The sequence below is a fragment of the Nannospalax galili genome, unplaced genomic scaffold (genome assembly GCF_000622305.1).
Source record: "Nannospalax galili isolate Female #2095 unplaced genomic scaffold, S.galili_v1.0 scaffold960, whole genome shotgun sequence".
NCBI classification, from domain to species: Eukaryota; Metazoa; Chordata; class Mammalia; order Rodentia; family Spalacidae; genus Nannospalax; species Nannospalax galili.
This window is the reverse complement of record NW_008348313.1, coordinates 2,815,361-2,827,737: the sequence shown is the minus strand read 5'-3', so window position 1 is coordinate 2,827,737 and position 12,377 is coordinate 2,815,361. Positions and strand designations below refer to the sequence as shown.

The 12,377-nt window shown below is 53.3% G+C and overlaps 1 protein-coding gene across 1 annotated transcript in view; it reads left to right on the top strand.

Moving 5' to 3' along the window:
• The first annotated feature begins 8,001 nt into the window (after positions 1-8,001).
• Ctu1 (cytosolic thiouridylase subunit 1) overlaps positions 8,002-12,377 on the top strand; it is a 4,532-nt gene continuing 156 nt past the window's right edge. The window contains exons 1-3 of the mRNA XM_029569393.1: positions 8,002-8,082; positions 10,269-10,839; positions 12,011-12,375. Coding sequence (XP_029425253.1) covers positions 10,332-10,839; positions 12,011-12,375 — 873 coding nt within the window. The 5' untranslated portion in view covers positions 8,002-8,082; positions 10,269-10,331. The remainder of the gene's footprint in view (positions 8,083-10,268; positions 10,840-12,010; positions 12,376-12,377) is intronic.

Genomic DNA, 12,377 nt, shown 5'->3' with positions numbered 1-12,377 from the left:
CAGCGGACAGCAATGTCTGGGTGAGAGGCAACACGGGTCCTGGGGAGCCCAAGGCAAAAGGGGCGAGCTTCTGTCCATGGTGCCGATGGAGGCTGCGCTGTGGGATGCTCCGTGGAGCCTGGTCACACAGAACAGTCTCTGGTCTGGAAATGCTGATGGCGGCCTATGTCCACCGTGGAGGAGGCGCCCAAGAGAGGTGCAGATTCGGTTTCTCCTCTTTGTTCTGTTTATCTTCAGGGATGAGCTGTGGGTAGTGCAGGCTGTTGTTACCTGTTTCAGAGGCAGGGGAGGTGGAGGTACTGTGCTGTTCTCTAAGACACGCTGTCATTGGTCTTCCTAACATCCCTGAGTGGATTGATCCTCTCCCCCATCGAATACATAAGACAGCTGATGCTCACACAGTGAGTGAGCAGCTGTAGGAACTATGGGAATAAAGGGGAAAAATTCTCTCCAGATACACAGTAAAAAAAAAAAAAGCCTTAAGCACAGAAGGAATCCTGTGGGGATGGAAGAAAGCCCTACCAGAAGCCATTGGTTATTAAATGAAAATCCTAGTGCCAGAGGTGGGTTGTCCCCCATCCGCCTATGGGCTGTAGTCTGGAGGGGCCCTAGAGGTCCTCAAAACAATAAAGGCCATTGCCAATAATGTTGGTTATACACCAGAAGTGGTGTGGGAGAGGAAGAAATCAAGCTTGGACTAAGCTGGAAACTCCCTGCCACTGGGTGGGTGGCTTTCATGGTGACAGATGACTCCGGGAGAACAGTCCCCTATAATTCTCAGCAACAGACCCCACATACTGCACTATCAACATGTCCAACAAGATGTTCCAGTTGGTGCAATAGTGGGGTGTCTAGTGTACATATAACCAGCAAATTTTCAATTGGATATAATTCCGGCTCCTGGGGGTGGACTACACATCTTGTACTATAGACAAGGCCAACCCCCTGTAGCAGGGGAGGATATAGGCCCCAGTGGGAGGCCCATTGCAAGTATTTTGTTAGACGGATGTGATGCACCTGCTAAAGTACCAACTAAACATTTGTGTTTATGCCCATAGGTTATTATAGCAGCCACTGTTAAGATGTTCTTGCTTCTTTCTGTGTGTGTTTTTATAGTAGATGAAATCCCACTGAAATGGGCCAACAGCCCATGGAAACAGATGATGCAGAGACCCAAAAGTTCAGTGTCTTGCCACAATAAGAGGAAGATCATCCCACACCTACCATTCCCTCCAAGGCTCAGGGACTTTTGCGAAAGAGGTTGGCAGAAAGAATATGAGCCGGAGGAAGAATGTTAACTGGAAGTGTTCTTTGACCACTATGCTGGCAAGCTATAGTCACACTTCCTTCAGTTGTCTCTCCTACCCAGTGGACCTTAGCTGCATGTGGGGGAGGGGCTAAGGACATATAAGCCCAGAACGCCAGGAGGAACCTCTCTCACCATTTTGTGCTGCTGTTGAGAAATCACAGGATCTATATTTGAGTGTGGACTTTCCAGCACATCCGCAAATGGAGGGGCACCCAGTCTTCTGCCCCCACACACCCTATGCTCTGTTAGCATACCCAATAAACTCATTAGAATTAAAAAAAAAAAAAGAACAGAGCTAATGGAAACCTTCATTATTCTACCAAAGTTGACCTGATGTTGGCAAATCCTTTGGTCTTTGATTTCTTATTCCTATCCCTGCCCCCCTAAAATCCACTGTATATATATATATATAAAGTAATCTGCTTCAAGTTATTTCTGGAAAAATGTGTTAAAAATTGCCTCTCTTTGGAATAAAAAACCAAAACCAATAAAAAACACAACCCTTTTATTACATTTCAGCTGGGTGTGGTGGTGCACACCTTTAACCCAGCACTCAGGAGGCAGAGGAGGGTGGATCTCTGTGAGTTCAAAGCTAGCCTGATCTACATAGTGAGTTCCAGGAAATCCAAGGCTACATAGTGAGACCCTGTTTCAAAAATCAACAACAAAATTTGTTTATTTATTATTATTTAATGTGTAAGTGTGTGAGCTGGCACATTCCATGACAAAAGTGTAGAGGTCAGATGACAATTTGCAGGATTTGATTCTCTCTTTCCACCATATAGGTCCCAGGGATTGAATTCATGTTGTCAAGTTTGGTAGCAAGCTCCATTTAAGAACACTGACCATTTAAGAGCACTGGCTGTTCTTGCAGAGGACCCAGGTTCAGTCCCCCGGACCCATATAGTGGCTCACCATGGTCTATTATTCCAGTTCCAGGGGACTTGGTGACTTTTTCTGGCCTCTGCAGGCACTACACACATGGGGCACATGCATACATGTAGGCAAAACTCTCATATACAACAAAACTAATTCATGATTCCTTTGGTTCTGGAATTGGAGCACAGCTTAGTGGGTCCTGTGGCTCAGGGCCCCTCACAGGTTATAAAGGAGATGTTGATAATCATTTCAAGGCTGGAGGGAAGGGACCTTCTTCCTGAATAAATGACTCAGTGGTTGTTGGTAGCTGTTAGTTCCTCGAAATATATTGGTTGGTTGAGTTACGGCCACCCTCAGTTCCTCAAAGTATGGACTTCCCTGTAAGACAGCCTTATTAAAAAGAATGCAAACAGGGGCTGGAGAGATAGCTCAGCGGTTAAGAACACTGGTTGTTCTCACAGAAGACCCGGGTTCAAATCCCAGCACCCACATGGCAGCTAACAACTGTCTGTAACTCCAGTTCCAGGGCATCCAACAGCCTCTTCTGTCCTCTGCAGACATTGCATGACATGGGTGCACGCACCTACATGCAGGCAATACGTGCATACACATAAAATAATAAATAAAATATTAAAAAAAAGCAAACAAGGTGAAAAGTCAGTCTTTTATTTTATATACATGTATTTATTTAGTTAGTGCCCTGGCACACATGTGGAGGTCAGCAGACAACATTCAGTCAGTTCTCTTCCCCCACATTGTTTCTGGGGATCTGACTCGGGTGGTCAGGCTTGGTAAGGGGTCCCTCCCTCCCCTCGTGGGTCGTTGGCCACTGGTCCATGAGGGCAAAGGGAGCAGAAGTGACGAACGGGGTCAGGATGGCCAGGGAGCACTGACGGAAGAAAGCCCTTCCGGGGAGTCAGATTCGGTAATACACCTCCATTTATTCAGTGGGGGTTAGGGAAAATATAGTGTGGAGGCAGCAGCCAATGCTTCAGCTGATAGGTACTCATAGTATGCTTTATATACCTGTGGTAGTAGGATCCTAGCATCCACTATGTGGCAATGCCTAATTATCATATAGAAAAAACCTGGGGGTAGTTTTATTGCAGGTAACTATGCCAAAGGTCATGTTCCAAATAAGGCCAAGCATCCGTGCTTGGAGGCACTTTCTAGGTAAGTCAAGCAGGAAGCCCCTGCTGAGAAAGGAGCCAACCTTAACAGCAGGGTTCCCCAACAGCTTGGTGGCAAGCTCCTCCAACTGGCTGAGCTGTCTCTTAGGACCACAGTCAGTCTTTTATTGTAGGGTCTTGGTAGTAATCCACATTGTAGAACCAGTCCTACTGTGTTCTACTCACTAGAAACAAGTCCCTAGTCAGCCCCCACTGAGACATTACCACTTTGCATGTGGTTTCATGCCCAAGAGTCCACACACCAGAAACTTGGTCTCCAGTGCAGAAATGAGACAGGTGATGGAAGATTTAAGAGATGACACCTAGGGGGCTGGACAGATTGCTCAGTGGTTAGAGCACTAACTGCTCTTGCAGAGGACCCAGATTCAGTTCCCAGCACCCACATGGTGGCTGACAACTTCAGTTGCAGGGGATCCGATGCCCTCTTCTGACCTTTGTGGGCATTGCATAACACAGGTGCCCTTACACACATGCAGGCAATACACTCATACACATAAAATAAAAGTAAGTAAATATTTAAAATGAAATAATCATTTTATCAAATGTTGGGCATTTGATAAAACCACTTTCTATCCTTTCTCTCTCACAGACAAACCAACCTCAAGAGATAAAAAGGTGTTCCAGACTTAATGTGATACAGAACACATAGAAATCAGACGCAGTGTGTAGTGTTTGTCATGCCAGGGATGCACCCTACTCTCAGCAAGGAACTGAGCTGAAGTGAAGCAGTGACATCCAGCCAGGTAAAGCCCAAGGTTTGGGGTTTCCCTAGGCACACAGCTTTCTCTACAAGAAAGAAAACAACACAGCTTGGAGCACTATGGGAGAGCTGATGAAAGTTATTAGAAAAACTAGGGGCTGTGGGCATGGTTCCCTGGTAGCACCCCTTCCTAGAATCTCCCAGTGAAGGTTGGGGTGTTCTCAGTGCTAGAGCCCCTGCCTAGGATCCCCCAGTGAGGGGCTGGGGTGTAGCTCAGTGGCAGAGCCCCTGCCTAGAGTCCCCCAGTGAGGGGCTGGGGTGTGGCTCAGCGGCAGAGCCCCTGCCTAGAGTCCCCCAGTGAGGGGCTGGGGTGTGGCTCAGTGGCAGAGCCCCTGCCTAGAGTCCCCCAGTGAGGGGCTGGGGTGTTGCTCAGTGGTGGAGAAATGTTTGGTTTGGACAATGATCCACCATAGCTTTTGGTTTCAGATGAGTGAGTTTGTTAAGTAAACAGCAAGCGTAAGGGAAAGCATAAAACATAGAGTGGCATGCTGACAGGGGAAGCATCAGATCAGACACGCCACCCAGCAAAGACTGACTATGGAAACTCCAGGAATGAAAACACTCAGCTGACAGTTAACAAGGGTCCCAGACAGACCATCTTCTCCTGGATGAGGTTTGCAATCATCCATTCCTTCCAGTGGCATTAAAAAAAAGTATTTTATTGACGGTGGTGGCATGTGCTCCAGGAGGCACCTGGCATGCTGACAGTGAGCAAGTTTTTGGCCTCAGGCTTTGACTCAGTCCCCATCTGACACTGGAAGACTCCCTGGAGAAAAGCAGACTCGGAGCCCCAGGAGGTGGGAGCAGACCAGGTCATGGCATTACGCAGGTGGATGGCAAGATGGCGGATGTAAAGGAAGGCATGTTGGTAGGAGACCCTGGGGTTCAAGGCAAGCAGTTTGGTCAGTGCTCGCTGCATGAAGTGTATGGGGGGGGGGCAGGATACTAGGAGAGGTGAACTTGCAATTTCTCACGTACATGATGTACATTTGCTTCAGGATGGGACCAAAGACAATATCCTTGTGTTGGCAGAGTCTGATAAGTACCAGGAAGGCCAAGACCCATAGGGACTCTTCATTCATTCTCCACAGACCCACCATCCTCTAGAGCAGCATGTGGCACTGCTTGGGAAAGGTCAAGTAGGTAGTAAGGCACCAAGCTGCATGACTGCACTTAGCCATACCTTGACATCCACATGGAGCTTCCCGGAGAGAGGGCTGCCGGACCTCAGCAGCATCCTGATGCTGAGTGCCTTTCCAAATAGCAGCTTCTGAAGACAGCCAAAGAGGTCTCTAATGCAGAAGGTGACCAGTGCATTGAACACAGCACTCTGTGACCTGTAATCTGCAAGCCTCAGCAGCCTCTTGTTCTCCTTGGGTGGTGGCCACAGCTGCTTGGAATGCCTGCATGACGTCATGGAACAGCTGAGGAACAAGGTGCTGCCTTACCCTGCTTCCATTTCCCCAACTTGGTGAGGGTCACAATAACAAGCTCGGTCCTCTTCCTCTCCTCCATTGTCCTCCTCCTCCTCCTCCTCCTCCTCCCCCTCCCCCTCCCCCCCACCTGCTTCCGCAGCATGTCTGCCAGGGAGTGGAACTGCTCCTCTCCCTCAGAGCTGTCTGAGTCACTGAAGAACAGCAGACGCTGACCATTCTCCAGCAGAAACTTGCAGCACTCAGGGTCTCTGTCCTTCAGCTAAGAGAGCTGGTCCTTAGGCTCAGAAGCACACCCTTTAGGTAAAGTTCAAGGTGGTTAAGAGCACTGGCTGCTATTGCAGAGGACCTGGGTTCAAATCCCAGGGTCCACATGGGGGCTAGTAACCTTCTGTAATTCAGTTTCAAGGAAACTGATGCCCCATCTGACCTCCATGAGCACTGCATGACACCAGTGCACTTACATATATGCAGGCAATACACATATATACATAAAACTAAAATAAAAAGCAAAAAAAAGGAGGAAAATGGAACATAGGAAGGAATTTAAAATTTTTTATTTATATTTATTATTATCATTATTAATATTGTTATTATTATTATTTGGCCTTTTTGAGACAGGATCTTCCTGTAGTCCCAGCTGCCCTGGAACTCACTTTGTAGACCAGGCTGGCCTCTAACTCACAGAAATCTGCCTGCCTCTGCCTCCCGAGTGCTGGGATTAAAGGTGTGTGCTATGTATGAGTGTACTGCCTGCATGTATGTAAGTGCACCCATATCGTGCAATGCACATGGACGTAAGAGGGCATGGGTTCTCCTCCCAACTGGACTTACAGATGGTTGTTAGCAGCCATGTGATTCAAACCCGGGTCTTCTGCAAGTACAGCCAGTGCTCTTAATCACTAAGCTATCTCTCCAGCCCAACAGGTAGGAGTTTAAAGACCTGTTTGAGTTGGACAGTGCTGAAGAGGATAGTACAGACTTCTCAGAGAAAGGGGTACCTAGGCTCCCGAGAGCTCAGCAGGGAGTCCAGGAGGAAGAGAAAGAGGACGAGGGTACCGGAGTTCAGAGGATGAAGGCACAGGGATGGGGCTGGACCCTAGTGAACTGTGGCAGCTGGCCCAGGGACCACAGCATGAGCTGGAGGGTCTGCAGCTCTCTGACGAGGACTGAGGGCTTCCTGCTGGGCCCTGGAAACCTCCAGGCCAACATCTGTGCAGCAAGAGGGTAGTAGACAGTGGGCAGGGCTTTATTGTTACCTCATGACAGACCAAGTGTACCCAGAACTGTCTGACCTGGGAAGGGAACTGACTCTGCAGAGCCTGATGTTACCCCAGCAGGAGCTGACCCTGACCTGTAGAGCTGTCCGGGTTCCGAGGGAGGGCGGGGGCAGCTCCAGGGCCTCTCCACCCACTTTGTCTTTGGTTTGTCTGCAGACCTCTGCACTTACCCCAGTGAGTCTTTGTAAACGCATTCTTTTCTTCTTAAAAACTTTTTATTATGAGCCGGGAGTGGTGGCACACGCCTTTAATCCCAGAACCCGAGAGGCAGAGGCAGGCGAATCTCTGTGAGTTGGAGGCCAGCCTGGTCTACATAGCAAGTTTCAGGCCCCTGGGACTACAGAGAGACCCTGTCTCAAAAAGACCAATTTTTTTAAAATTATTTTTTATTTTATGTGTATGAGTGTATTGCCTGCATGAAATGTATGTAAATGCATCTGTGTCATGCAATGCCTAGGAGGTCAGAGGAAGGTGTCAGATCCTCTGGGCCTGGAGTTACAGATGGTTGTTAGCCTCCATGTAGATGCTGGGAACTGAACCCGAATCCTCTGCAAGAGCACTGGCTACTAAACAGCAGCTGAGTCTTCAGCTTTGGGAAGTTGCCTGGAAATTATTCATCCCCCAGCTGTGTTCAGGGACACAGTGATTGAATTCTGACCATTTACATTCCTAGATCAAGAGTGTTATTTCCACTCCTGGGCTGTTTTGATGTTTTCTTTACCCTGTCAGGTGGGTCATCCTGATCCAGACAAGGGATCTCAGAGGACATTCCAAGACCATCATGCATGCATGGATGTGAAACGGGGGAGGGGGGGAGAACCCCACCTGAAACGCCACTGCTCAGTGAATTCAAACAGCACACAGCAGTTTACTAACATAATGTATATTACAACCGCGTGCTTAGCGGTGTGACTCCTTGGGCTCCTTCCGCTTCCCTGAAGCTTATAATTCTCCCACAAAAACTAGAAATTAGACCGCAACCACTTCCGATTTCAAGCATCCCGCCTTTGCACCATGCGTTGCCACAGTAACAGCAAAGCTGTGTCCTTAAGGGCTTCTGGGAGTTGTAGGTCAAGAAGCCCCGAGAGAGTGACAGGCTCCCTGCCAGGGCTGTTGCATTCTGGAAGCTATAGGCGGGGCAGCCCCCAAGGCCTTGTGGGAGTTGTAGTCTTGTAGCAGTTTCCGCGCCTGGCTTCCGCGTGCTGGCGGTGGAGTGCGCCCGGTGGTCAGGGTGAGTCTTCTTGCAGCGGGTCGGGCCGGGTCTGGGTTGTGGGACCCCGGGGAGGGTTGAGGGTGTCTCTAGGGGGTGTCTGTGACTTCCAACTCATGCATGTCCAGACGCCTTCTGGCCAGGATCCCTTTCTAGCGGCCTCTTACTAGGCCGCCTGTTTACAGGGTCTGGATAGACCGGTTGCTTCCTCTTGGATCCAGCCGAGTAGGCCCTGGAGACCCATCCTCTATTATCCCTCTAGCCCTTAAGGCAGCAACCCAGAGGCACCCCTGGGGTTTGCAACCTGTCAGGACACAAGTCTTCACAATTCTTGCTTTACTATCATCCCAGTATGTACTGAGCATAGGCCTGGTTCACTCCATCAGCCCAAGACTACCGCCATGGTCTCCCTGGCTTCCTGCCTGTGCCCTTAAGTTCTTCCTTGCAGTCAGAGGAATCCTCTTAAAACCTGTGGGATGAGATCAGATCCCATCCCCAAACTACTCGCTTCCCTGGTTTAGGCCAGCCTGGTCTACATAGCCTGTTCCAGCCAGAGCTACATAGTGAAACCCCGTCTCAAACCAAACCAAACAAATCTAAAACTACTTGAAGACGTCATGGGCTGCCAGGGTCTCCCTCCCTCAGGATGGGACTGACCCCCCCATAGGACCAGGTGACTTAGGACCCTGAGTGATTTGACATCCTTCTCTGCAGAAGTGCTGGGTAGAAGATGGTGACTGCACTCTGGAGACAGAGTTAAGCTGGGCAGAAGGGACAGACGGGTTCAAGGGCACCTGAAAGATGCTCCAGGCTGGATCCTCAGTGGGTAATTTGGGGGTTGAGCCTGGAGGGACATCTGAGTCTGAAGATTCAGAGGGGTGCTGGGCAGGGCTTGTGGAGATGAAGGAGGCCAGGGGAGAGAAAAGGAAATGTCAAAAGCTGGGGGAGAAAAAATTTCAGGGGGTGATACTCAGTCATGGTGGATGGGCCGTGGCAGGTGAGTCACCAAGGGCACCTTGCTGGGCTTGGTGACAGTGTGAGCTCTCTGGACAAAGTGACTGGCTGGCTGTTGTGTGTAGAAGAGCACATGTAAGGGAGGGGAGGTTGAGGCAGGGAGACAAGTGGGGAGCCTCCTACAATTCTCTGGGGAGAGATGGCCCAAATTATGATGTTGGCCATGGAGCCGGTGAGACTGTCCCGCTTCCGAATCTGTGTTGAAGCTGCCAACAGGATTTGCTGTGTTCATTTTGGGGGATCTGGGTGTGAGGTCTGAGGGTAGATTAGGGGTATTGCACCGCCCCCCTTCATGGCAAGAGAACATCATGTGGTTAAAGGAATCAGGGATTTGGGGTGGGGTAGAGATGCTGGTTACATGTCTGCAGGGCCGTGTTCCAGAGTTACACACAGTACACACGTAGTCACAAGGTAACTGCCATCCTAGGAACAGCCTGGGCTGCTCTGAATGGAAAGAGGTTTCTGCAGTGGTTCGGGATGGCTACGGTTCAGGTTGGAGATGACGGTGGCTTGAGGAGGGCACCAAGCCCAGTTTTTATGGGCTCAGGAGACAGACAGGACCAAGGAGGGGGGTTAGAAGCTTGGCTGGAGGAGGAGAGAGGAAGCAGGAAAGGAGATGGAAAGGGCCAAGGATGGGTTGACCCATTGCCCTATGAGCCTGTGTGTATGGAATTATGGTTGAGTCCAGGCCTAGAGGCTGTAGTATACAGGTCCTGGTGACCCTCTCCTCTCCCAATCCAAACAGCTGCAACCCTCTGTCCTCAGAGTTTCTGGGACCGCTTCATCCCAACCTCTGAGTTGCCCTGGAGACCCAGGTCCTTCTGGTCAGGGATTTAACAAGAGTGGTCTCCCTGGATGCTGTGCAATAGGCCCTTAAAGGCACCAGGTCACTCTCTGGACCGGACTTATAATTTAAGTCTGTGCACCCCCTGAATGCACCCCTCTTCCTCTGTGACCCCATAATCAACTCCTTGGGTGTATGGTGAAGAAGCGCCTCCTGCAGAGGGGCGCCCTTCCTGTGTGCACACGGTGCAAGGGCCACTCCCTTCAGGCCGCCATCTCGGCAGCCTCCCCACACTACACACATCCCAGCGGAGCCTCTCCTCTCTCCTCCGCAGTGCACACGTCCGGGTGACCCTTTCCTCTCTCCTCCGCAGTGCACACGTTCCGGTGACCCTCTCCTCTCTCCGCAGTGCACACGTCCAGGGTAACCCACACGTCTCGCTGACCCGCGTCTCTCCCACCCCGGCCTCGCGATGCCAGCCCCGACCTGCGCCTCCTGCGGTGTGGCCCGCGCCGCCCTACGCCGGCCGCGCTCTGGACAGGCTCTGTGCGGCTCCTGCTTCTGCGCCGCCTTCGAGGCCGAGGTGCTGCGCACGGTGCTCGCGGGCCGCCTGCTGCCGCCCGGGGCCGTAGTGGCCGTGGGCGCCTCGGGCGGCAAGGACTCCACCGTGTTGGCGCACGTGCTGCGCGCGCTCGCGCCGCGCCTGGGCATCGCGTTGCAGCTGGTAGCGGTGGACGAGGGCATCGGCGGCTACCGGGACGCGGCGTTGGCGGCCGTGCGCAGCCAGGCAGAGCGCTGGGGGCTACCGCTCACCGTCGTGGCTTACGCCGACCTCTTCGGGGGCTGGACGATGGACGCCGTGGCCCGCAGCACGGCTGGCTCTGGCCGCAGCCGCAACTGCTGCACCTTCTGCGGGGTGCTGCGGCGCCGCGCGCTGGAAGAGGGCGCGCGCCTGGTGGGAGCCACGCACATAGTGACTGGTGAGCGCGGGGCGTGGGAAAGGAGTGCGGGTTGGGGGGAGGACAGCTGGGGGCGTGGGAGGACTGCGGGGGTGGGGGTAAGGACAGCCGGGGCGTGGGAGGACAGCGGGGGAGGGGGGCATGGGAAAGGACAGCCTGGAGGAGCCGGAGGACGTGCGCATGGTCCGTTTTGCTACTGGAGCCTGGTGGGGAAGTGGAGTGGGGTGGGCTTGGCGGGCTTCTCTCCTGCCATCTTTTAAAAAACTCATCTTTATTTCCTGTGTACGAGTGTGCTGCCTGTACGTGTCAAGTACACCCGTGTGTGCAATGCCTGTGAAGGCTAGAAGAGGGCGTCGGATCCCCTGGAACTGGAGTTCTGGCCGGTTGTTAGCTGCCACGTGGGTGCTGGGAATCGAACCCGGACTTCTACAAGGGCAGCTGGTGCTCTTGGCTGAGCCACGTCTCCAGACCCTCCACAAGCATGTTTTTAGTGCCATTCTTATTGTCTGCCTTCTGAGTCCTGGCTGCTCTAGGGACAGGATGCAGATCTCCATGGCCCACCCCCACTGCCCTACTCTTACTGAATGGGGGTCTCCAGGCCCCTTCTTCGCTCTCCGGGTCTTACTCCCTTTCTCCCCTCTCTCTGGGTCCTGAGATCCCCACTTCCACGCGCTTCTCTGGTCCTGGGGTCTCCCTGGTCCCGGGGTCTCCCTGGTCCTGGGGTCTCTCTGGGTCTTGGGGACTCCCTGGGTCCTGGGTCTCTCTGGGTCCTGAGGTCTCCCTGCGGTCCAGGGGTCTCCCCGGGTCCCGGGATCTTCCTGGGTCCCGGGGTCTCTCTGGTCCTGCGATCTCCCTGGGTTTTGAGGTCTCCCTGGGTTTTGGGGTCTCCTTGGGTCCTGGGGTCTCCCTGGGTTTTGGGGTCTCTCTGGTCCCGGGGTCTTTTTGGGTCCCGGGGTCTCCCTGGTCCCGGGGTCTCCCTGGGTTTTGGGGTCTCTCGGGTCCCGGGGTCTCCTTGGGTCCCGGGGTCTCTCCGCTCCCGGGGTCTCTCTGGTTTTGGGGTCTCTCTGGTCCCGGGGTTTCCCTGGGTCCCGGCGTCTCCCTGGGTCCCGGGGTCTCTCTGGGTCCTGGGGTCTCCTTGGTCCCGGGGTCTCCCTGCCTGGGTCTCAGCCCCTCACCCCACTCTCCCCCTCAGGTCACAACGCGGACGACATGGCGGAGACGGTGCTCATGAACTTCCTGCGCGGCGACGCGGGGCGACTGGCCCGCGGCGGGGGCCTGGGCTCGGGGGGCGAGGGGTGCGCGCTGCCGCGCTGCCGGCCGCTGCAGCTGGCGTCGCAGAAGGAGGTGGTGCTGTACGCGCACTTCCGGCGCTTGCGCTACTTTTCCGAGGACTGCGTGTACGCGCCCGAGGCCTTCCGCGGACACGCGCGCGATCTGCTCAAGCGGCTGGAGGCGGCGCGCCCGTCGGCGGTGCTGGACCTGGTGCACTCGGCCGAGCGGCTGTCGCTGGCCCCGGCCGTGAGGCCCCCGCGTCCCGGCGCCTGTTCCCGCTGCGGGGC